This window comes from Colius striatus, chromosome 7, assembly GCF_028858725.1.
Source record: "Colius striatus isolate bColStr4 chromosome 7, bColStr4.1.hap1, whole genome shotgun sequence".
Lineage (NCBI taxonomy): Eukaryota > Metazoa > Chordata > Aves > Coliiformes > Coliidae > Colius > Colius striatus.
The window spans coordinates 30390033-30413459 of NC_084765.1; the positions used below are offsets into that span (position 1 = coordinate 30390033).

Genomic DNA, 23427 nt, shown 5'->3' on the forward strand with positions numbered 1-23427 from the left:
TCCCAGTGGAGCTGGAGGGCTGCATTTGTCCCCACACGGGGAGCATGGAAATGGCCTCGCACCGTCCCCAGCCATGGAGGAAGGCTGGCTACTGCAGGGGGGGTTTACCAGGTCTCCTCTCTCCTCTAACTCACCTCTCCTGCAGTATACTTCCCAAAAAACATCCCAAGAAACGTGCCATTCCCAAGAATTGTACCTTCCCCCCAGTTTTTAACCTTTAAAGTGCTACAGAGACGTAATGCAACATGTAAGGTCAGGGATCTGCAGCCTCTTCAGTTATAGGATGGATTGTTTGGCAGTTCTAAATGAAGACATTTAGAAAATATTACAAATTTACCTTTATAAGGAGCTGCTGCCTTTGGGTTACGTGAGGTTTGTTTTCTTTAAAGTGTTTTTTCAATTTAAACTCCTGGCTTCCTGCTCCCCTGTGGGAGTGACGCTGTTCAGGCTGAGTCTTGGTCCCACCCATGGCTGGAAAAGGCTGCAAGAAAGATACAAAGACCACTAAAGAAAACCAAAGCGCTTTATACTACAGAGCCCTGGGGAGATGGCACATTTAGGGATGGCCTTAACAGAGGTGTGTGACCAGAGGGGCAGGAGAGGGGAGCGATGCGGTGAGACCGTGGAAGGAGAGATCCTTTACCTCCTGTGGGCACTGAAAAGTTGATGGGCAGCCCAGGAGGAACCAACTCACCTGGTGAGATGCAGCAGAGGCCTTACAAACTCTATACTCAGGTGTTTGTCCACCTGATTCAGGGGGTGGAGGAACAAAATGAGGAGGATCATAATTTTTTATTTCACTACGGGAACTAAGAAAACAGGAAAAAAAAAAGTAACAAGCTATCCAAATCATCCCATAGACTCTTTTTAGCCAAAAGGTGTGCTTGCTGTCCCAGGGAGGTGGCAGCAGCAACTACCCCATGTTTTCTGGGGGTGCCTTTCTGGTTTTCCACTGGGGTGTACTGGCCACAAAGGAAGAGAGGAAACACTGCTGTTCTTGCTCTCTCCCTTGCCATGCCATGTCTGTGCATAGTGTTGTAAAGCCATTTGGAAAGCAGTGTTTGTTAATAATACTGTAATTTTTATATATATATATATGGTTCAAGGGAAGAGAGTTCCTTTATTTAATATTTTGTAAGAATATGAGTTTTCAGAGGTGCCTCACCTGATTAAAACGGTTTGGTTCGTTTCCAAACGTGCTGTGCTTTGGTCTCTGCTTTGCCAGCATGGGCATGATGGGACCTTTTTGGGGAGAGGAGGGTTCCAAACCAACACCCAGCATCATCAGGCCACCCAGGCAGAAAAAAACAGAAGTTTGGGCCCCTTATCCCATGCATTTGCCTCCTCCTTCCAACATGCCACAAGCCATGTGCCCAGCCCCTCTGTCCTGTCATTGCGGGGGCTGGATCCAGCATTCCACCCGCTGTGGGTACAGGGACCCCTATGGGTTATCCATCGGTAAGGACACACATTCCAGCACCTATGAGTGGCACATCCTGAGTCCTCAGCACTGCCATGACCCACATCCCTGCAAACAGAGCATTTTGAGGATCATCTGGGATGTTTGGGCCTGGTGCTTGGGAGACATCCCAAGGTGTCCTGGAGGAACAGGTATGCACACTCCTCTGCCAAGAGCTTTAATGAGTCCCAGAGGGGAGCTAGGATCTCTCCAGCCAGGAAAGACCTTCACCTGGGGGAGTGCAAATGAGTTTGGGTGTTAATTGGGAGCAGATGGAAAGGAGCCACCCCCCAACAACCCCTCCCTTAGGAGGTAAGATAAAAGTGCAGGGCTAGACTGAGTGCTCCGTTCTCTTTGTTGCCAGGTAAGAGGTGTTACTGTCTTGGATGGTCTTGCTGAGGCTCTCTGGGAGACGGTGGAGGTTTTGGACAGGAAATGTGGTAATGGTTGAGGCTAAGGCTGGTTACAGCCTTGCTGTGCATTAGGAGCTTCCCTGAGTAATGCTGAGGCTCTGTGTAAATTTTCCTGGTCTGCAGAAGCTGCTCAGTACTCTTTGAGACCAGGAAGATGTTTTGGTAAGGGGGAGGCTCCTGTTGCTGGCATGTGGGATGTAGCAGTTACTGTCACTGGGGTTGGCTAGGAGGGAGCTTGAGCAGACACAGCATTAAGCTCTTGCTGTACCTCTCCACAGTTAGACCCTCTCCATGGCCTCTTCTGAGCAGAGTTGAGGAGCAGGACCACCAGACCCTGTGGACATTTTTTCCCTACAGCCAGAAATGATGGTCTGTAGTGAGACAGAAGGGGCTGTGGCTATGGCCTGGAGTCCTAGGGCCCATGTTGCCACTGTTGTTAGTTGGCTGTGGTGCAAAGCCTTCCTGTTGCTGGCCATCTGTCTATCTGCTGCTGCTCTCCTGTACAGTCTGGGTTCTCTGGCTGCTCTGCCCCAGGCCTCCCTGGGCTCTCTGCCTCCTCCCCGTGCTTGGCTGGGCTCTCCAACATCCCAGGGAGGCACAGGCCACAATCTAGTAGCAACACGTGGGGACCTGCTCAACAAACCAGTACTGCAGCAGCACGAGACAGTGCCAATGGGCTCGGTGGACACCACAGGCTGCTTCCTGGGGCTCCAAGGAGACGAGGCCAGTGGTGCAGATGCTGAGGCATGGAGCCTGAGGACAGCAAATGCACCTTCTGCCTCTCCCTTGACAGCTCAGACCTCCCCACAGTGGCAGTCTGGATCCAGGCATGAGGAGGGGCTCAGGTTGGGCACAGCAGTGGCTGTAACACTGTCTCCTGCACAGCGGCTTGGTACAGGGGTGCCTGTGACCTCATTTCTGCTTCCCCAGGCTGTTGATGACCCCACTTGTGGCTTCCCACATCCTCTTGCTTTGGGAAGGCTCCATGGCATAAAACCAGGCTCACAGGATGCAATGCAGGTGCCTGCAGTGACCTCAACCCATGGCCTTGGGCAGCCAGTGGACATGGCAGTGCCCCCGAGCCCAGCGGCGAGCTCTCAGGGCATCTCCCATGCCTGGGGGGAGCCTGCTGCCTCCTTGACACGGCTGTGGCCTCCCTCCCTGCGCACAGCTGCCTCAGGCCCCTCTGCAGGGGCTGTACTGTTGGAGGTGGTGCCCACCCAGGTTCTACCTGGGGGGACTCAAGGACCATCCAATGCATCAGTAAGTGCAAAGTCAGCATGGACACTAATGGGTACTCCCTCCCAGAGCCGTGGCACAGCAGACCAGCCCAGAGATGATGAGAATCTGGGCCTTGGGCCATCTCCTGATCATCAAACCATGCACCGCAGAGCAGATCTTGGTCTGGCTGCTGCTCCTCTGGTGCCTCTTCCAGGAGTGCCCTCGGCTCTGCCAACAGAAAGGACATTGAGTTCAACTGAGATGGATCCTGGCACTGTGTGGATACCCTCTGCTATGCCCTCTAGGCTGCCCTGGAGCATGCAACCACCTGGCATCTTCCTGCATGGCCACCGAGCTGCTCTCCTGGCAGACACTGCCTTGACCAAGGTCCCAGGAAATGGCTCTAAACTTCTGGCTGCTGTCTTGGCTCATGATGTCAACCACCCACAAGTGCTGGCTCCATTCCTTCCTACAACAGAGTCTGAGGGACTTGCTGTCACCTTGGGGAATGCACAGCAGACTCTGCCCCCATCTACTGAAGCTGCCCCTTCCCTTACTCAGAGCAGGGCCACCAGTGCTGCGGGCCCTGCTGTGACTGGAGTGAGCTTGCCAGAGCCTGGAGTGTCCAAACACCCCTCCAAGGATGGAGGGGCTATTGCGGCTTCCCCCTTTCCAAGAGCTGCAGGTGGGCCACAAAGCTCCTCCCTGGGCTCACCTAACCAGAGGCCACCTCTGCATCCCCTCTTCACAACAGCATCTGAGGATGGACCTACTGCAGAGCAATACCAAACCATGAAGGTGACAGAGATGAGTGTGCTGCCTGGACAGATGACTGTAGCTGAAGAGGATGGGCACAGTGAGCCCAGGACAGCATCAGTAGGAGCCATTGCTGCTCCAGCAGGACCTCCAGCCCTCCCCGACACCAGCACAGGCTCTGTGCCTCCTCCCAGCTCCAAGAACAGCACTCCAGAGTGTTGCTCTGAGGCTGTGCATCAAAGTGGGACAAGCTCTCCATCTCCAACCTACCTCCCGCCTTCCCTGGGAGCTGTGCATGCAGCCAGCTCCTTGCCTGGCTCTCAAACCCTAGCCGCACCAGCAGGAGTGACCCTTGATGGTCAGTCTGCATCCAGTCACCTTTTGACAGTCAGAGAGCAATTCCCTGCAGCTGCAGGAGAGGCCTTCACCCCAGCTGAGCTGATGACTGGCAAACGTGGCACCCTGGGGATGAAGCCCCCCACATCCCACCCGCCTCGGCTCCTCTCTTCTGCGCAGCCTCTACCTGTGCATGTGCTGCCCCTGTGGTTCCGGCTCTTGGGTATGGCTTACACTGAGGCTCTGAGCAGCAGGGCCTCAGAGAGCTACAGGCAGCTGGAGGAAGAAGTGAGGCTGATGGTGAGTGCAGGAGCTGGTTGCTGGAGATGTTGGTAATTCTGGGTGCATGGGGTGCAACTGAGAAGTTCCTGCAGCAAGTCCTACTGGGTTAGGAGCCTGTGGGCTGCACCAGCTCTGGCTTGGTCTTATGATGGAGACAAGTAAATCCTTCGTACAGCTCCACTGAAGGTGGACTGGGACACATGGCTTAAGGTGGCACTAGGTTCCCCTCACCTCTGGCAGCTACCAGGGCCACTGCAGACTGTGTTGGTGCTGCGGTGTTCCCTCCTGCATGCTGTTTCCAATGTGGTGGGAGCTTTGGGGTGAGTCAGCTCAGCCATGACCATCGCCAGAGGCCTGTCATACCCTGCAGTACTGGCATGCCCTACCCTGGGCAAATTGAGCTGACCTCCCTCTGTATTTGTTGCATACTTCCTGGTACGTGCCCCTTTCACATGAGTAAGCTTGTATAAGCTTCTCAATTAACAGGTGCTTCTCTCTTTCAGCTGAACCAAATGCTGTCCACCTATGAGACCTTCCTGCAGGCAAACGTCCTTGAGTTTATGTGAGTATCCATCTCCGTCCTGGGGCAACAGATGGAGAGGGGTGGGTTTGGCTTGGAGGGAAGGGTTTGCTCAGCAAAATGCTCCAGGCAGGTTTTGTGAGGGGTTATGCTCCCTCCCTAGGGTCATTGTCCCAAGGGATCTCTGGTTAAAATTGTCTGAAGCTCCAGATAAAGCCCCCTGAGACCTCTCTCTGGGTGTGGCATTCATGTGAGGATGAGTGGGCTCTAAAGCTGCTCCCAAAGGGGAGGTGGGCTGCCCATCTTCTCATCTCCCTTCCAGGAATGGCTCAGTGGTTGTTCGAGGAGAGGCTCTGTTCCGGGGAGATGTTCCTGCTCCCACTAACTCCCACCTCATCCGGACAGTTGTCACTGAGGCGAGCAGGAAGAAGAGCATCTTCAGCTGGCAGTTGGAGCCACAGTCTGTCCAGTCTAGTGGTAAGCCCTGGAGAGCTTCCTGTAGCAAAGCTGCTGCCAAGTGTCATCCCTATACTTCTATCAAAGCCAAAACCTGCCCAGTTTGGACTTCAGTCTTTACCTTTGCTTAACCTTCCTTCTTCCTGACCCATGCACAGCCCTTTAGTGTTACGTTTGCTGCAGCAGTTGGACCTGTGCGGCCAGAGCTTTTGCTAAACTATCTGGCTTCCTGTCCTTGACTTGCTTCTCCTGTCCTGGGAGGTAGTACATCCCAGACCCTTCTCACCACAAAAGGTATTCATCTTCAGTCATCTGCCCTGCTGACTCCTGTTTGCAGTGTGGGGCACAGGATAGGCTCCTGGCTGCCTGATGTCTCCCAGGGAAGGTAGAGGAACAGCTATGGGCATAACTGTCTTCTGAATTCCTTTAGGCTTCAGCCTGGAGAACCTGGAACCAGAGAAGCTGTCCCTCTCTCTCACCATTTTCCAGCTTGGTAGCAGCAGGACAGACCCCCTGGAGAGGCTGGTCAGTGAGGTATGGCAAGCCTTGGTGGCCCTTTCAAGGCATGATGCTGGGAAAATGAGCTCAGGCTCCCAGCTGTGCTGCAGCATAGTGGGATAATGTGCCCTAAAGCAGGGGCTGGGTGTGAGCTGTTGCCTCGTCTTTAACTAGGTGACTTCGTCTCTCAGTGGCCTCTACCATGTGAGGAACTTCACTATTGGCCAGCTCAGGTATGGGACACAACTACCCCTCTCCAAAGCTCTTCATTAAATTACCTTCACTCCCTCTCTTGCACTTGGCAGCTAATTAGCCGTGCAGCAAAGATGGCGAGGATGAGTTATGCTGCACTAGGAGATTTGGGAAGGTGATGTGCAGCTGGTGGCAAATACTGTAACTGAGCACCTTCCCCTGGGCTGAGTCATGAGCTGCTGAGACAAGACCAGAAAGGCTGTGCTTGGGGAGCCTAGTCCAAGCCCTTCTGCCTTGCTTAAAGCTCTTCTTTCACCTTAGAAACCTGAGTGGGAACCTGGAGATCACTGGAGACATCTACCTTGACACCCCCATCCATGCCAACGTTGCAGACGTTCTGCAAGCCTTGTCAGCCTGCTGCATGGACCTGACCTCACTCACGGTGGAGGGTAAGGATGGTCCCTGTGTGTGGGAGGGCTTGCTGCCACAGCTCTGCTCACCTTACACTCCTGTCTTGCCTCTGCAGGAGCCAGGCTTCACCTGCAGGCTTACCCAGTCTCCTTCCTCATCATCAACAGACACTTCAATGAGGAGCTTCTGGATCCACATGCAACAGAGCACCAGGAGCTAAGCAGGGATCTTGGAGATGTGGTAAGCATGGCTGGTGGGAGAGGGCTGAGGTCCTCCCAGGGTGCTGAGAAAAGCAGGCTGAGGAGCAGTGAAGGAAGAGGGACTGTTCTCTGCTTGTCCAAACTAGACACTTAATCCCAGTGTTGTAACTGATGCCTGCTAGAGGCAGGCCCTGAGGCTGTAGTGCCAGGATGTTTTTTTCTCTCTGCTGATGATGCTTCAGTGGTTCAGGCCACCACAATGCAGTCAGGGACCTGGAGGAAGGTGCTACAGGACCACAGCTGCCCTGTGTCACTGCTGCAGTGCCTGTCCCAGCTCCATCATGGCTATGGAGGTGGTGGTCTGGCTAGGTGGAACACCCCAAAGGCCAGTAGAGAGCTGAACAAAACCCTTCTTTGCAGGTGGCACGAGCCCTGCGGGACCATAGGAGCTTCCTGCAAGCAGTGATAAAGAGATTCCAGTGAGTTGGGAGCAGAGGGTCTGCTGGGGCAGGGATGCACAGAGACAGGAGGTCTCCTCATAGACATCATCAGACAGCTCATGGCTGTCAGGTGTATTCCCAGCCACAGAAGGGCTTGCAGCAGGCCAAGCAATTACTGCTGCAGGAGTGACTTGCTGGACCTCAGATGTCCCTTCCATCCCAAAAAGCAAATGCAAACCCAATGACATCCCGAGGGCAGATCCTCATGGGGCCCCTTTGAGCAGCTGGGAATCTGCCTGTGCCCATGGCCACAGCCCAGCACTTGGCTACAGAGGCATGGAGAGGTGACTGCTGGAGCTCTTCCCAACCCTGTCCACAGGCCTGGCTCCTTGATCTGCCATGGGGATGTGGTCTTTCAGCGCCCTGCTCCGACCAGCCTGGAAGTTTTGGAGGCACTTGTGCTCTCAGTTGGGCCAAACAAGGCTTTGGCTGGTTCAGGCTTCCAGGTGGACCCATACTCTCTTGCTGTGGGAGGTAAGCTTCCCTTTGGGCTATGGTACAGAAACTTCCCAGCAGAAGCTCCATGACTGCAGTGTGAGCAGAGTAGATCCACAACCAACTAAATCTAACTCCCTTGAGCAAAGGGAGGGTGAGATGTCGTGGCTGCTGTGGTGACCAGCTTGCAATGGTTAATCTGAAAGCACAATTCTAGTAACAACTGTGCCTTATCCCTCTGCAAAGCCTGGAGTCAGACTCATCTGCTGCAGGCTGGCACAGGACAGGAGTGAAAGGCTGTCTGAGAAGGGCATGGAGGGTGGCAAGTAAATGTTAATTGCATCCTATGTATTGCCTCTTGTGTCTTGAAGCATGCAGTGGAGCCCCTGTGAGTTGCAGGCTGTGCTAACTGTTGTGCTTTGCTCCAGAGCACACCCTGGAGCCCCCGCCACTCAGACCAGGCCTTCCTGAGTATGGCGTGGCCATCGTGGTTGTGTGTGGCCTATGCATCATCACTGCTTCTGTCACCTTGCTGGTGGTAAGAAGGATGCTTCCCTATCTGCTGGTGGGGCAAACAGCCCTGGTCCCTGTGCTAGGTGAATACTGAGCAGAGGGACTAGTGTGGGGCCAGACTGCAGCTTCCATCCTCTCCTTCCTAGTGTCTGAGAACCAAGAGGCTTGGGTGGTGGGATGTGCCAGCCCTCTGGGACAGAAGTGACCCTGAAATGGGGACCCTGACCCTGCAAACATATAACCAAGGGTGCTGGGCATCCTCTGAACAGGTAAGTGGCTTTTACAGTCACTTGAATTGGTTTCTGTGCCTCAGAGCTGAAGCCTTGAGGTGTTTCTGTGTGTCCCAGGTCCCTGTTGTACCTGGTGATTAGTCCTGGGCAATACCAGGAGCTGGAGAAACCCCTGGGGGGGGCTGAAGGGAATTAGATTTTACCCCTTGCCCTTGTACGGGGTGAGCACAGCAACTTCTCACCTGCAGTGCACTGAGGATGCTTTTCTACGCTGGCAAACTGACTCTGTCTGATGAGAGAAGATGCTGCTGATGGTGGGAGGGGGATCCTGAAGAGGAGGTATGGGGGAAGAACTGCTGAGTAGCTTTCCTTGCTCCTGCCGAATGCGGCTGAAGAAAGTTGTGGGCTCAGGTGTATAAAAATGGTTGGTATGTTGAACTTTAATAAACTGCTTACAGAACGTCCAACCATGTTGTGCATTGCTGTAGGGCTGTGGGTGAGCCCTCTGCCTCAAAGCCCAGCTCACAGGGCTAGGAGCTGGGACAGGCTGCTGTCAGGCCAGGTCTGGTGTATGCTTTACACCCAGGCTTCCTTAAGCCTGCACAGCCCTGGCTTTGTGTCATGCGTGTCTAACAAGCATGACAAACATGCTTGTCATCACTAAGCTGAGCTTTGTCTTCTCTACCTTTTGACTAACTATGGCCTAGTGCCTTAAAAGGCTGAGGGACTGTGTTCCTCTCTCTGGGTGAAGCAGCCTTTCCTCCTGCACAGGCTCTTTCCCTTCATCCCACAGACACAGCATCTGATGCTTGGGGCTGTTATTGCTGCCTCTTTAACTACAATGTAAAGGGTTGGGTTTTTTTCCACCTGAAAGCTTGGGTTGTGGTGTTTTTGTTGTTGTTTCTTTTTTTCCCCACTTTTTGCTGCATGCTTTTTCCCAGGGCCTGGAGGCAGAAAGTTGTCTCCTTCACTCCAAATAAATCCATTTCCAGTTCCTTTTAACTGTATAATCAAACATCCACTCCTCTGGTTTTCCTGAGCAGGCATGGCAGAGCTCTTCTGGGGCTGCTGGTCCTATGGTGGCCTGGATACTTTTGGCACAGAATGGGCTAAACCCATCCCCTCCCTCTGCTCTGCAAGATAAGGAATCCCCATCCTGCTCCCTAACTTCCCCCTTATCCTCCCTGGAAATGACCCACAAGCAGCAAGTTCCCCACAGGAGGAAAAAAACTGGTCTCTCTCCTTCTTGATAAGAACAATGACAGCTTTAGTGTCTCAGGTCGTGAAGCAGCCCCAGCTGCCCCTGCCATCCAGCCTTGGCTTTGCAAACTGAGGGCCACAACCTTGCTCTGCACTCACTCTTTAAATGCTTATTTTTGTAGAAATGCCCAAGGGCCCTGGTAGGACCCACTTGCCCTCCAGCAGGCAAAAGCAGAGCATCAAACACGAGGAATCCAAACAAAAGGCCTGAGTGAGCAGCAGGGTCAGCCGGGAAAAAGCAAGCCCCAAAGATAAAAAACAGGGTAGGGACACCCCAGCTCTGCTCTGTCCTGAAATGCCGTGGAGGTGCTGCCTAGGAGCGGGCCAGGGCCTGAGAGAGCGGGGCGGTGGAACGCGCTGGGGCCTGGCCTGATGCTGCCGCCAAGTATCGACCCCCTCGCCTGGGCCCGCCGGGCTTCTGCCGAGCGCTGGTGCCGCGTCGAGTCAGTTCGCTCCCCGAAAACCCACCGGCACCGGGGCCCCGCCCCGGGACAGCCGGGGTGAACTTCGCTCCTTCCTCCGCCGCCTCCTTTGTCCCACCCAGGTCTCGTCCCGCGGAAGCGCTCATGGGCTGCTGCTCCACCCGCCGGGGAGCCGCGGGAAGCACCACGCGGGCTGCGGGGGACGGGCCTCGGGCTGCTGGGCCAGGCCGCGGATGGCCGTGCAGGACTCGGCCCCAGCTGAAGGACTGCGGCCAAGAACAGGGCGGGGGCTGCTCGGCGGGACTCCGGGCAGAGCTCGGGAGCTCGGGTCCGGGGGCCGGCAGCCCCGGCCCTCCCTCACTCGGGGGCACGGAGCCGGGGCACCGCCGGCGCAGCGAGGAGCCGAGATCGGCTGATTCGAGCCCGGGCGAGGGGCGCCGCGGAGCGCCTGGGGCCGGAGAGCCCGGCAGGGCAGCGGGCAGAGCGTTCCAGGCCGGGCCCGGCTGCAGGCGGGCGGGGAACGGCTGCGGGCCCCGCGGGGAGCTGCGCCCCGGGACAGGCTGCAGGCGCGAGCCAGGCCCTGCTGGCGAGCCGCAGCCCCGAGGCTGCCGGCCCCTGGCCTCTGCTCGTCGGTGCTGGCCGCTCCGGCCCCAGCGTCTTTTCTTTCGGCCCCAGCTCGACGTCCAGCCCCGCAGTCGGTGTTTCAGCCCCAGGCCCTGTGTTTTGTGCCAGTGGCTGCCCTGCAGCATTACAGCTCCTGCTCCAGGTTCTTTATTGTGGTTCCTGCCACAAGGTCTTTGTTTCAGCCCCAGACCTGCATCCTTTCAAGTCCTGTGGTCGATATTTCAGCCCCAGACTTGCACCGTTTATTTCAGCTCTCACCTTAAAGCATTTATTCTGGTTTCACTCCCGTGTCCTTAGTTTCAGCTGCAGCCCTTAAGTATTTAGTCCAGCCCCAGGCCCACAGACTTCATTTCAGCTCTAAACCCATTCTTTCAGCTCCAGCTCGCGGTAGTGCCAGCTCCCACCACACAGCCTGGATTTATCTCCATCTCTGGCTCTGTAGCCTGTCGTTCAGTCCTGGCTCCAGCTCTGCCTCACATCAGCCCCAGCCCCTGGGTTTTCTTTCACCACCAGCCTCACAGTCGGTATTTCAGCACCTACCATGCATCACTTAGTTCAGCTCTGGCCCTAAAACGTTTCTTCCAGCTTTCCTCCAGCGCTCTTTGTGTCGGCTCCAGCCCCAGCTCTGCAGTGCTTATTTTGCCTCCAACTCTGACCCTACGGGCTTCATTTCAGCTTACAATAACCTTAAATTGTTATTTTAGCACCAGCCCCACAGTGCACATTGCAGCCTCAGGCCTACAGGTTTTCGTTTCAGCTGCAGCTCTGCCTCATGTCTGCTCCAGCCTTGCTGCATCCCTCCCACTGCTCCTGGTTCTCATGGTGGCGCTGGGGCTGTGGAAAGGGTCATAAATCAATCCCTGTCATCCCTTGAATGTCACGATGGGCTGTCCGGACTGTCCTGCTATTGCTGACCCCCCATTTCCCCCGGAGGCTCTCAGACGCTGAGTGTGGCCTTGGTGCACGCCAGCGTCCCGCGCTTTGGGGGCAAACACGGCCGGGCCCCCACCTCTGGTGAGGATCCTGCGGCGCTGATCGCCTCCCCCGCAAAACACCTCGCCCCTAAACACAGTGCGCGTGTGTCCCTGGCATTCGGGCACACGGCACCTGAACCGCACCTTCCCCGCGGCACAAACAGTGGCAAGCCTTCAAATCATAAATCCCTCCTCTTTTCTCTGCACTAACAAGTAAAGTTGGTGGGTTTTTTTGATAGTTTGAAGCCATATTAGTATTTCTTTTCCCAAAACATTTATTTGTTCCATATTTAAGAGACAAAATAGGAACCTCATAGTTAACATAAAATCACATCTTGAGTTTCCATAGTTTTCTAACATTTTTTTACAGCCTTGTTAGGATCTTCTTGCTGATCTCTTGCTTAGCCACCATCTTCTACTACAAGGAGCAGAGATGCAAAAAACTCTTGGGCACTTGGATGAAGGAAATTGTAGGCATTTCCTGAAACAATGCCCAAAAGTGTTCCCATTTAAAAAAAGTAGGAGAGTCTCTCTCTGATTTAACAAGAATTCCTTTATCGCCTCCTTCTAAAGAGGACTCTTTTTCCAGATCCCATCAGCAGCCAGGCAACAAAGTATCTTCAGGAAAATGTGCACAGTCATTTCTTTCAACTTTGCTGCTCAAAGGTTTCAATAATCTGGAAACAGAAAGACTATATGTTCCTGTAGCTGTCTTGGCAGTTTATGCAAGATCTTCACCACTTTCAAGCTGTGGTTTCGTAACAGTACAGACATCCAGCACATGGTGGGGACAAAGCACACGGTGAAGACCATTTCATTTCCCTTTAACAAACTAAAAGGCCTTCCTTATTTTCAAAAAACTTGTGGAAATGTTCCTCCCTATTAGCTGCTGAAAGTCCCAATATTTCATCAGAGTCCTCACACCCCAAACACTGTTTCAGCATCTGCAGGGCAGTTGATTGTCTTATGATCACCAGGAAGCATTCAGTGGGAAGGATTTTCATAAAGAAACTGCTCAGGGTGATTTCCATTGTCTTCATAGCCATTGATGACAAACAGGAGTTTTTCTTGTCCCCTCAAGATCTCTACAAGAGGTGGCAGGACAGCATTTGGAGGTCATATCAATCACACTCCCCTGAGCTGACAATGTATGTAGAAAACATAGTCAAAATGTAGAATCCCTTTAATGCCTAGTCCAGCAAATCTTTCTGTCATTGCTTTCCCAGTTCCTGCAACTCCTTTGATGTCTGTCTATCCCTGTCAGATTTGAAAAGATCATTTAAAGCAATGGAAGAATTCACTTGTTCCTGCATGATTTCTGCATTTCTCCAGTCCCACAGGTATGATTTCGTGTTCCTTCTTTTTTTTTTTCATGGTAATGCTCATTAACAAAACCCAGTCTTGTGTATCTGGAGTTCAGTCTAAATCGAAGATATTCAAGAAGAGAATTTGAAATTACAGACAATATTTATTCTCCTGCTCAAATGAAAACATTTTGTCCTCAGATTTATTGTACTTGGAGTTTACTTCATCCCTTTCATTTGAAAGGATTCCTGGATCCTTCAACAAGCCTTGTTCTCTCAATTCTATTATCAATGCTGAGATGAATAAAAGTCTGAAATGACCATAATCCATCACTAAAATGCGGTCACACTTCAGTGTTGGCTTGAAAATAGTGCTAAGGACCAGTTTCTACTACTGACCTCTGTAGCAGTACACCTTTTTTTTTCCTTCACAGACATATAACAGCTACTTGCTCATTTTCCTTGTGGCCCCACTGGGGCTTCAGGACTCTGATTATGATCATGCTCTTTCATACACTTTTTTTGACTAATGAAGGGGGTGGACTGAGCCTCAGGACTGAAAGCAGAATTATGTGTAGCTGTTAGTATAGTAGTACTACAGAGACTTCTGGTGATGTGTCAAACAGGAAGCAGAACAGTCTTCTTGATATCTCTGCCTTTAGCAACTGCCCTAAAATAACATGGGCATGGCTGAGCAGACAAGAGAGGAGAGCGAGTTCGTCTGGAGACCCTTGTTTCACAGGTCAGGAGCAGGTGGTCCTGCAGAGACTGTGGCAGCTGTCACTTAAGTGTGCAGGAAGACCTTCTGGTTACATATTTCCTCTGTGAAGTGCCCTCACCTCACTCTTTTCTCCGAGGTCTCAAGGGTTACATCTCAGGCACATCTCAGTCCCATAGTCCTAGGCCCATCCCAGAAGCTGCTCTGTTGTTCTGTTCTTTTGAGAAAGGTCTTGTCTATGGAGATTGAAGGAAAGCAAACAAGTGGGCAGCTGTCAATGAGCCCTGATCTTTGGTACCTACGGTGTGTACAAGGTTCTGAAGGTCTTGCAAGGAGGCCAGTGACAAGGTAAAAGTGAATTTCCAGCCTAAGTACCTTTTTGGACTGGGACAAAGGCTACCATTACTGTGCATAAATTTTACTCCTCACTGGTGATGTTTTCTCATTGGGCATATTATTGCATCTATAAGCTATTTTCTTGATGGACCAAACAGGAGGAGGAGCAGATACATGTGGTGTGTTGAAACCTCATGTTCTTCCTTCTGCATTCAGAAGGCAAAGTTTTCAGTTAAAGCAAATCAATGCCCACATGGAGAAGCTTGTAAGGAAGTGTCCTTTTGGCAGTCCTGCCAACCATGGAAAGGCAGCTTCTCTGGCAGGTGCTTTTAGCTGTATCTTTCAGCCTACATCCCTCACAGAAGCAAAAAGCATCAGTGTTTACTCTTGTGATAGGGTCATGAGGAGAACATGCCTATGGGATGAGGTACATAACATTTGCACCACAGAAAGACCCAGCTGCAGAGTTTCTGGGGCTCTAGTGACAACCCCAGGGACGCTGCAGGGCAGCTCTCTGCTTTTGCAGGCTCGCTGGCACGTGGACCAGTTTTGTCTGGGGCTACCCCACTTGCAGGGGGATGTTGGGGACAGCATCATGCTTGTGGATGAAAGGAGACCAGAGTGCTGGATGCTACCTACAGGGAAATTAACTCTGGATCAGCAGGCAGAATGGAAAGGAAGCAATACAGTAGAATCTGGGTGCTGTGAGAACAATCTAGCCTGGTCTGGTTGTGTGGATGAGTCACGGAGGCTGCGTAAGTGACGTGTGGCCTGCTTAACTGTGACAGGAAGGAGGTTGTTTCAAGGGACATTTATATAGTCCATCTGGGTCTACATGTCCATCTGACCCTTGGGATGCCTAGGAAACAAAAACATGCTCACCATGGTTTTCCACAGTAAATGTGTGCTCCTGGGACCTGACCACAGGGCTGCTGGACCTAGACACTGTGGTCTCTCCACAGAAATGTCACATCTTCTTGGACAAGGGGGAGTGTATGAATGGCTAAACTTGTCAAGGTTGGCTAAATAGCTTTTGCCATACATCCTTCTGGAGGCCAGTTTGGATCCAGCATCTGAAAACCACTGTGGGCTCTGCACCTGCCCCCCTCCCCCTGTTCCCAGAAGCACTTAACATGTTCGTAAAAGCAAAGGGGAAATCTGTCTTGCATTGTGTGATTTAGTCACATGCTTTAACCACAGCATCCTGATTCAAGCAGGCAGTACCTTGCAGCTCATGAGACAAAAGTCTGTTGAAACATCCCACAGTGTTTCCTGTTGGCCCCATCCCAGTACTGATAAGTGAAGAATTAGCAGGCCATTTTCTCACCTTCGGAGGTCTGTACATGAATGCTCATATTGCCCCTTGTCTTAACTGTTTTCTCTTAGACCCATCCCTCTCTTTGCTATGATCCACAGCTTTGAGCATCGGAAATTTGAAAAAGTCATGAATTATTAACATTTCTTTAAACCCATAGAGCCAGAATTCATAGTCCTCTTGTAGTATCTTAAATGTGTCAAGGAGTCTCTCAAATGTGCCAAGGAGTCTCTCCCTTTCCCTGTGGAAAGCCCGAGACAGATAAACAATCAAAAGGTAATCTGGGCTGTAATAGGTGGCTTTCTAGTTCTCAGTGGTCACTGGATAGGCCAATGGAATTTCAACAATTTCCATACAACTTTCAGAAGAAAGGGCACAGTGCAAACCAAGCATAATAAAACTTTATTCTGGTGTATATAAAGGAAACCTAAAATGCAGGTACTGTATGTTTAATAAAAATGTTCTGCAGAAGAGGCAGAACTGAAAATACTGTGTGCTGGGCTGAAGGGAGTTCCTTCAGATTCACTGGAGGTCTAGTTATCTGCACCAGAAAATTGCCTGTAATAAAATCTTCTAAAAATTAAGACTATACAATGCTCCCTCTGTGCCTGGGGTCTCAAAGTAGAAAAGCATTACTTCTGTGGACAATACTCTACTATGACTGGGGATGGTGTTTTTTTAAAGCGTAGTAAGTATAAAGTTGAGTTTAAAGTCAATGACTCTATCTAAGCAATTTGGGTATTTAAGTGCAATGGATATAGCAGTGGGAGAGCTAACTAGTCCTGCTTAGCAGAGGGATGAAGGAAATCTCTTATGGAAATAAGAAATAACAAAAATTGTTCTAACAATTAACGCAACTAAGATAGACAAAAGAAGATAGACAAAATTTCATCAGTATTAGCTGTTTAAGAAGGCTTCCAGATGGTGTTAACTGACTGTGATGAAGGAAAGGAACTCATAGATTTACAGGAACTGGGAGGGGGGCATGTGTTGTTGATTCTTTAAATATTTATTGGTAGCAAAAACGAACTCATGGTGTTTAAATTATCCAGCTGTGTGTTCTTTGCTGCTCTTCTTCAGCCTGTTGTTAGCTCATTTACTCAAGACCTGGAAAAGCAAACAATGTTTTTTTTTTTTAAAAAAACTTATTATTGCTGCAGTGGTGACAAGTTTCTGTTAATCTGGTACAGATTTAACTTTTTTTTTTTTCCCCCCAGGAACTTGCTGTTCCCAAGGACTCAATGATAGGTGTCCTACCTCAACCTCAGAAGAGAAACAGCTTGATACTCATGACTGCATTGAAGGCAATGCTTTTTGCCAGCAGGATCCTCAAACCCAAAACAGCCAGGAAGAGCATATTAATTTTCTCCATTTTGGCATCCACTTTAAAAAGAAGAAAAGGGAAGATAGTGTGGTCTTGATATTAGCTACTACTCCACCGCACAAAAAAAAACCCCAACCGAAAAAAGAAGGAAAATCCTCATGCCAAAGGTGGATGAGGGAAAGAGGACAAAGGAAATGTATCAAGTGGAGGACAGGAAATGTCTGCCCAGTGAGGAATTTATTTCCCATTGCTGTTTTATCCCATGGAAATTTGTCATTTATGTAGACAACCTGAAATAGCAGGTTATTTCTCAGTAAGTATTTCCAATTCTGACATTTCGGCACCAGAGAAAGTAATTTTTCATATTTTGGTATTAAGCCCACAAAAAGTGCAGCTTATTGTTTAGTAAGTATTTACAATTCAGACGTTTCTGTATCAAAGACAATCTATTTTCATGAATTTTTATTGGATCCCCAATAAAGTAGCCATACTCGGTTGTTCTTTTAGGCAACTCACCTTTTGCGGCAGCATCTGTAACACTGCAAGAATGAACTGTTTCAAATTCCTCAATTTTCTCTTCTGTTGAATGATTGAGAGAGACCATAAATTGATCTAAGCTATATAAAAGAAAAATTGCACAAAACACACCTATAGCTCTTTTTTTTCCCCAGCAGTAGTTAAGCAGCACTGGAGAATCAGTTGGCAAGTCAACAATTCTGAGATTAACTTGAAAGGAAAAATTAGCTTTCTACATGTGATTGTAGGACCTCCCTCAAAGATTGTTGAGCTTCATTTTCTCTCCCTTTTGAGAAGAAATTTACCATAGCAAAAGAATAATTTAAAAAGTGATCAAAGAATAACCAAAAGGTTTGAGGGAAAAAAAATTTCTCATGTGCTTTTTAATTTTGTGTTTTCATAAAAGTTATTTCAAGCTTTCTTTAGTAGGCCTGTATACTCATGCCCCTTGAACCATTTTGCCTTAGACAAAGGTAGACTTAAAAATATTAGAGGTTGTGGGATTTGAGTTTTTGGGGTTTTTTTCTGGGAGCTGTTAGAGATTTTGTTTTTTTCTTTTTGAGGAAGAAAAATCCAGATGCTTAAATAGTTGAGTTAAAGTCATGTATGATAGGTGCTTAAGTATTTTCCCTTCACCTAAATAAGCACCTAAATATCTTCCTGACTGTACTTACTTGTTCCTACTAGGAACATCTTGTTCTTGCTTCAAAGAGCAGAAAACATCTAGGAAGATGCATCAACCAGAATCACGTCCCGTTCAGACAACAGCATTGTACCTGGCAGAATTATGTTTGCTGTAGCCTTGTTCCCCTTGTACACAGCTTTGCAGGTCATCTCTGCATCTGGTTCCACTTCAGCTACCTTCATGGTACTATACATCCCTTCAGATGTGACAAGAGGGGCCTTCAGATCATATACAGTGTCACTCTTGGGCACATACAGGCTGATGTTCTTTGGATTGAAATTCTGTGCCAAACAAGCCATGTTCAGTTTGTTATCATATTGTTTGGGTTCCTTTGATTTAAGCACAATGACTTCTGGGGCAGATTCTTCTTGACTATCTGAAAAAGAAGCATAATTTTGGGATGACTTCATTTTCTATATGCTTTCCTAAGACATAAATCACCTACAGTTCACATATAGTCCAACCAAGCCCTGAGATAGCTGAACATCTTTCTGTGTTTATTTCTTCCTCCCACTACCCAAAGACAGAAAGTGAGTATAAGTGATTTTCATCAGAACTTCTAATCCCTTGGGCTGCTACGTTTTTTTTCTACCAGAACTCATATACTTAATATATAAGTGATTTCCTTTAAGTGAGAGACCTTGAAATGAGGAAGGGAACTTTTAAGAATATAACACAAATGCTCTTATTAATTTTGAATTCATAACAGTTTAGATATTACGAATAACATTTACTTCAAGGGCAGTCTTGTATGCTTGTAACATTGTACATATTAAACAATCTCTTTTTTATTACCCAAAAATCCTTTACCCGATAAGGCTAAAAGGCTTCACCATAACACGGATGGCAGTTTGTTACTCCACTCTGCAACTCTCTTTTTGAAGAGTGGGATTACTTCTACATACAAAATAATGTTGCTAAAATGAAAGGTGAGGTTAAATCTTTCATTTTAAAACATTCAGTTCCAAGGAGGTTTTCTATCCAAATTCTGTTCTTTGGAAGGTTCTCTAATATTTCAATGTGGGACTTGACCCAGGCATACAAATCTCACTTAGCAAGTGAATAGCATTATGTGAACACTGGAGAGGTTTCCAAGTCACGGTTTCAGACCATCTCACTGTGTAATGCTGAGCCATCCTAAAGTCCTAAAGAACACCACCATGGTGTCTAACAGAGGAGTTTAGTGCCATTCCAATTACACCAATTATTCTGACTTCTCTCTGTCTATTTTTTTCTGACATAAGTGGATCTCTTAGGGCGTCTTTCTACTGGGATGTGGGGCAGGTGTTCATACTTATTTTGGACACAAAGAGCAGTTAATATACTTAGGCAAACAATCATACTTATTTTTCATCTTAATGTTACAAAATCACAAAATTGCCTATATATTCCATCCTCTTGTGAGTCTAGGTTTCCTTCAATGAACCAAGTAATTCTTTGGCTACTGTCTTACTGAATTCCCAGGAGGAGATGTCTCAAAATCTGTGCAGTGATTATAAAGATGTTTTCTACATCTTTTGTGCTTGGAGTTTCTCAGGCAGCTCAGCTCTTTTGTTGTTCTTAGCTAATTTAAATCCTATTGAATATCTTCCATGGGCAAAACAAAACAAAGAAAACCAAAAAGAACACTGAAAAGAGTCTAGAAACCTGGAAAATCTGTTTGTGTTTTTGAAAGAACCAATGGTTTCTAAAGCCTACTGTATGGGGAGAGACTTTTTTTCTGTCTTTCATGATACTGGTATAGCAGATCTGAAATATGGTTTGTTTTAAAAAGAATGCAAGATACTTTCTTTGTAGAAATTGAACCTCACATTAGGGCTGCTGTTTTAGCCTGAAAAGGCATCAGCTTCTGTTGGTTTGATTGTCCATTGTAGAATACCTTGTGTACTGATAACCAGTAAATTTATGTAAGCGTAGACTGAAGTTGGTCTGATGGAAGCTGGTAGTGCCTTACTGTCCTACTTTTGCAAATTATGTTTTCAAAATAGTATCCTTGGACTCGTACTCCCACAGGAACCACAGCTGCATAGATCTACCCCAAAACAGGCACGTAGGATGCCCTAAAGATTTAGAGGCAAGCTGTATAGGGCTTGCACATGTGAGCTAGCACCTAAGAGAGTCCCATATCTGCCTGAGGTATGTCTTTGTTCAGTTAGTGGTATGCAACTGAATATCTTAGGACAATAAAAATCAACCCAACAAACTCACCCATCACCCCAAATTTCATGCTGTTCCACAAAAGCCAGGGAAGGTGATTCATCCTTAAATGATCACATTCAGAGAATGCCATTTCTAAATAGAAAAGGCTTGTTCACCTTTTAACCAGTTGCTGCAAAAACTAATATGCCCTGTTTTTCAATGGGAACTACTTTCTCCTGAAATTCTTTTTTCCTTCCACACACATTGTTACACAAAGGAAAGCAAACAACTACTTTCATCTCATACTGAAGCTGTGCTAAGACACCATCCCCACTGGCTATGAAAAACAGTCTTATATTTAGCAGTGCAGCTATCGGAGGAGGTGAGGATCTGTGGAGTAATGCTGTGTGCATCACATGCTGATGCACATAGCTAGGGAACTATGTTGATTCCTGAAAAGATTTGTAAGCTGAACATGGGATCAAAACTCAAACAACTGGTTGGAGAATGCATGGTCAAGAGACTCGAGGCAGTAGAAATTTCTCACTATGCTGTCACATCACACAATCCCTTTGTCTACCCCACCACAAAGTGAAGAAACGCATTAGTAATAAATTATGGAACTTACTTGGCTCAACTGAAAAAGTGATCCCAGTTCCAAACACGAGCTTGTCTGTTGCCACACTGTTTGCACACAGTCAAAGAAACTCACTTTCCTCATATACTCTAAAAGTGTGTAAAATCAGGGCATAAAATCCCAGCAGTTTGTCCAAAGGATTCATACGTGGATTGCCACGAAAGTGCTCCACAGTCACTGTTGCTTCCAGAATTGTGAGGGGAGAAAACAAATATTTCATAATAGAGTGATTTCAAACCACTTGATCCAGGGAAAAGCTTTTAAACCACTTTTCTATTAGCTCAGTAAATAATATCCTTACAGAATAAACACTCGCAGAAATTCTGCAGTTCTCCACTTCAACACATTCCTTTTTTCCCATTCTTCCTCAAAATTTATTGTTCCTTTTTTGGTCTCAGGTTTTTGTATGAGACCTTACAGTGTTTCTATCACTGTGAGTGACACCAAGTTCTCAACACAGTGATACACTTAGCTATAAAAAGTGCCTCTTCCTTCCCCTTTACAGTACACATACCCTATATACTACGTGGATAAATCAAAGGCTCAGCTTTTACTCTAAAGAAAAAGCCAAAAGCTAAGTGTTATTCTACAACAATTAGTGAAACTCTTCAGAGATGCAGATGTTTTCTATCTTTTTTGTTTGGTTTTTCTTTTTCCTTCTTTTTTCACTTTAAGCTATTTTTTGTTGCCCAGGAAGAAGAGGAATACACCCAATGTACAGTTTTAGAGTTGTTATCTTTCTGGATGAATCAGTGCTGAGGGTCATGGGGTGCCTCAGGAAGTGTCATGGTTTTGTCCAGCCGGGAACAAATAGCCACGAGGGTGCTCGCTCACTCCTCCCCCTCCCGGCGGAAAGGGGAGGGGAACTGGAGAAAAAGGGGGAAAACAATAAGAAGAAACAAGTTCAGGAAAAAGTTTTACCAGTGAATGAGGGGATATACAAAAGGAATGCTGCGTGCCGCAGCTGCTCACCACCCGGGACCCGATGCGACCGCTCCTGCAGCCCCGCCCCCGACCGGCTCCCTGCCTCTATGTACTGGGCGTGATGTCAGCATGCCCGGGTCTGCTGCTCATGCTGTGCCCCTTCCTACTGCCTCATCAAAGTTAACCCTATGCTAGCCTATATCAGGACAGGAAGTCTTTATTATGCTTTTGGTATCTTTAAAAGTGAAAAAGAAAGGATTATTCTTTATTCTTCAGAGATACAACATTCCATGGGAAGAGTTATTAAGTAGGGATTTTACTCTGTATGGTGCAAAACCAATTGATCATATCCTGCATGATGAACAACTTCTGCATCTTTAATGCCACCTGTACCTAAAGACTTGTGTGAGGCATAATATTCAGGTGAATGTAAAATTTGAGTACTTTCCTCATGGTTTGACTGGACAGCAAAGCCGTGGCCACTTCATTTTTTTCTGAAGAAGTAGAGCTGTAGTGTCTAGATACCATCTGACTGATATTGAAGATGCTATAAAAGATAACCTTGCAATACAAGGATGTAAACACAGCCACAGGATACAACCAAAATATCTTTAACTGAAATGTTAATAATTTGGTATTTGCACTAGCATAAGTTTATGAGGAGCCCCCCCCTCCCCACCTTACACTGTTTAAACAAAACAATCCTTGAAAATCACACAATCATGGAATCACAGAATCTCAAGGGTTGGAAGGGACCTTGAAAGATCATCTAGTCCTGCCAGAGCAGGACCTCCTAGAGTAGGTCACACAGAAACTCATCCAGGTGTTTTTAATGTCTCCAGAGAAGGAGACTCATAACTCTAAGATAATCTTACATTAACAGCCTTTTAAAGACAAAAGAAGGCCTGGATACACACCGGCTCAGGTGGTGTACTGAGGAAATACAAATTAATAGTGCTCTCTAACTGCTGCCAAGCTGGAAGAAGGCAGGAAGGATGGGAAATTTATTAACTTCCTGAACAAAAGAAAACAATTACACATGCAAGAAGTCATACATGCTAGTATAGGATTGATCTACCCAAGGGAAAGGGACAGCAAAGGGAAAGGATGCAAAACTGTAAACCTGATCATCTACCAAACTAATATTGAAAGTTGCAGTGAGGATTAACAAACATTCACAAAAAACTCCTTTAGCTGCTGACCATGTCAGAAAGATGCCATGGCTGGAAATGTCCCAAGAGTGGATGGGCCTTGCTCTTTTCTGAGGCTACTTGTTGCCTGGGCTGATTTCAGGAAAGATCTAAGGCATGAGTTTCGCAGCAATGGAGACTGCAGCTCCCACCTCCCACAGCAATCTACATCACATGAAGATGTGTGTAAGAGCGAATGCGTTTTGATTTCCTATGACAGAGAGGTAAGTTGGTATTTTCAGGGTTTCTTTAAGTGGCCTTTGAGGAGAAAATGAATGGGAAGACATTGCAGCTGTTATGGGCAAAAAGATCATTATCTGGGCCAGAGGGAACAATGTATTCATCGTAATATTCAAGAGGGATTTAATGCATGATCTCTTAAATCATGGAGCTGAAGTAACAGATGTGCAATGGGGTGAAGGGAGAGGGAATTGTAATAATAGGTTGATGGCTAAAGGGGCATTGTTTGCTGTGAGTTGAGATGAAGATAGAGGGGCCTATTTCAGTGATGATGCTCAGCAGTAGAGTGTAGTGTCATGATCTGTTTGATTGGTCAGGGAAAAGTGGAGCTGTCTTCCAGCCATGGAGTTAGAGTCTTCTCAGCTAGCTTTCAGGCACTTCACTTAAGGTAGTCATC

At 48.0% G+C, this 23427-nt stretch overlaps 2 protein-coding genes across 6 annotated transcripts in view; one reads left to right on the forward strand and one right to left on the reverse strand.

The window, feature by feature from the left end:
- LOC133625703 (mucin-2-like) lies at nt 1-16642 on the forward strand. Of its 5 annotated transcripts, XM_061998988.1 has the most exons (12): nt 1-4485; nt 4971-5029; nt 5310-5464; nt 5874-5977; nt 6116-6174; nt 6455-6582; nt 6660-6784; nt 7165-7223; nt 7564-7718; nt 8108-8217; nt 8339-8461; nt 8671-8882. In XM_061998988.1, the coding sequence occupies exons 1-12, from the start codon at nt 2236-2238 to the stop codon at nt 8713-8715; spliced, it is 3372 nt and encodes a 1123-aa protein (XP_061854972.1). In that variant the 5' UTR covers nt 1-2235; the 3' UTR covers nt 8716-8882. The 5 variants fall into 5 exon arrangements, 4 of the variants coding, with proteins under 4 accessions (XP_061854972.1, XP_061854975.1, XP_061854976.1 ...); XR_009819008.1 differs by lacking the exons at nt 7165-7223; nt 7564-7718; nt 8108-8217; nt 8339-8461; nt 8671-8882 and adding exons at nt 12929-13042; nt 16593-16642; XM_061998991.1 differs by lacking the exons at nt 7165-7223; nt 7564-7718; nt 8671-8882 and having other exon boundaries at nt 8339-8423.
- LOC104555274 (immunoglobulin delta heavy chain-like) overlaps nt 15797-23427 on the reverse strand; it is a 15756-nt gene continuing 8125 nt past the window's right edge. Inside the window, exons 4-8 of the mRNA XM_061999021.1 lie at nt 20664-20723; nt 17992-18272; nt 17216-17278; nt 16633-16758; nt 15797-16482 (exon numbers count right to left, since the gene is read on the reverse strand). Coding sequence (XP_061855005.1) covers nt 16640-16758; nt 17216-17278; nt 17992-18272; nt 20664-20723 — 523 coding nt within the window. The 3' untranslated portion in view covers nt 15797-16482; nt 16633-16639. The remainder of the gene's footprint in view (nt 16483-16632; nt 16759-17215; nt 17279-17991; nt 18273-20663; nt 20724-23427) is intronic.

Coding starts and splice junctions, on each gene's coding strand:
- LOC133625703 (XM_061998988.1), top strand. CDS start 2,236: ATGATGGTCTGTAGTGAGACAGAAGGGGCTGTGGCTATGGCCTGGAGT. Junction 6,785..7,164: donor GCAGGGATCTTGGAGATGTG/GTAAGCATGGCT, acceptor CCTTCTTTGCAG/GTGGCACGAGCCCTGCGGGA. Junction 8,462..8,670: donor GCTGGGCATCCTCTGAACAG/GTAAGTGGCTTT, acceptor TCTCACCTGCAG/TGCACTGAGGATGCTTTTCT.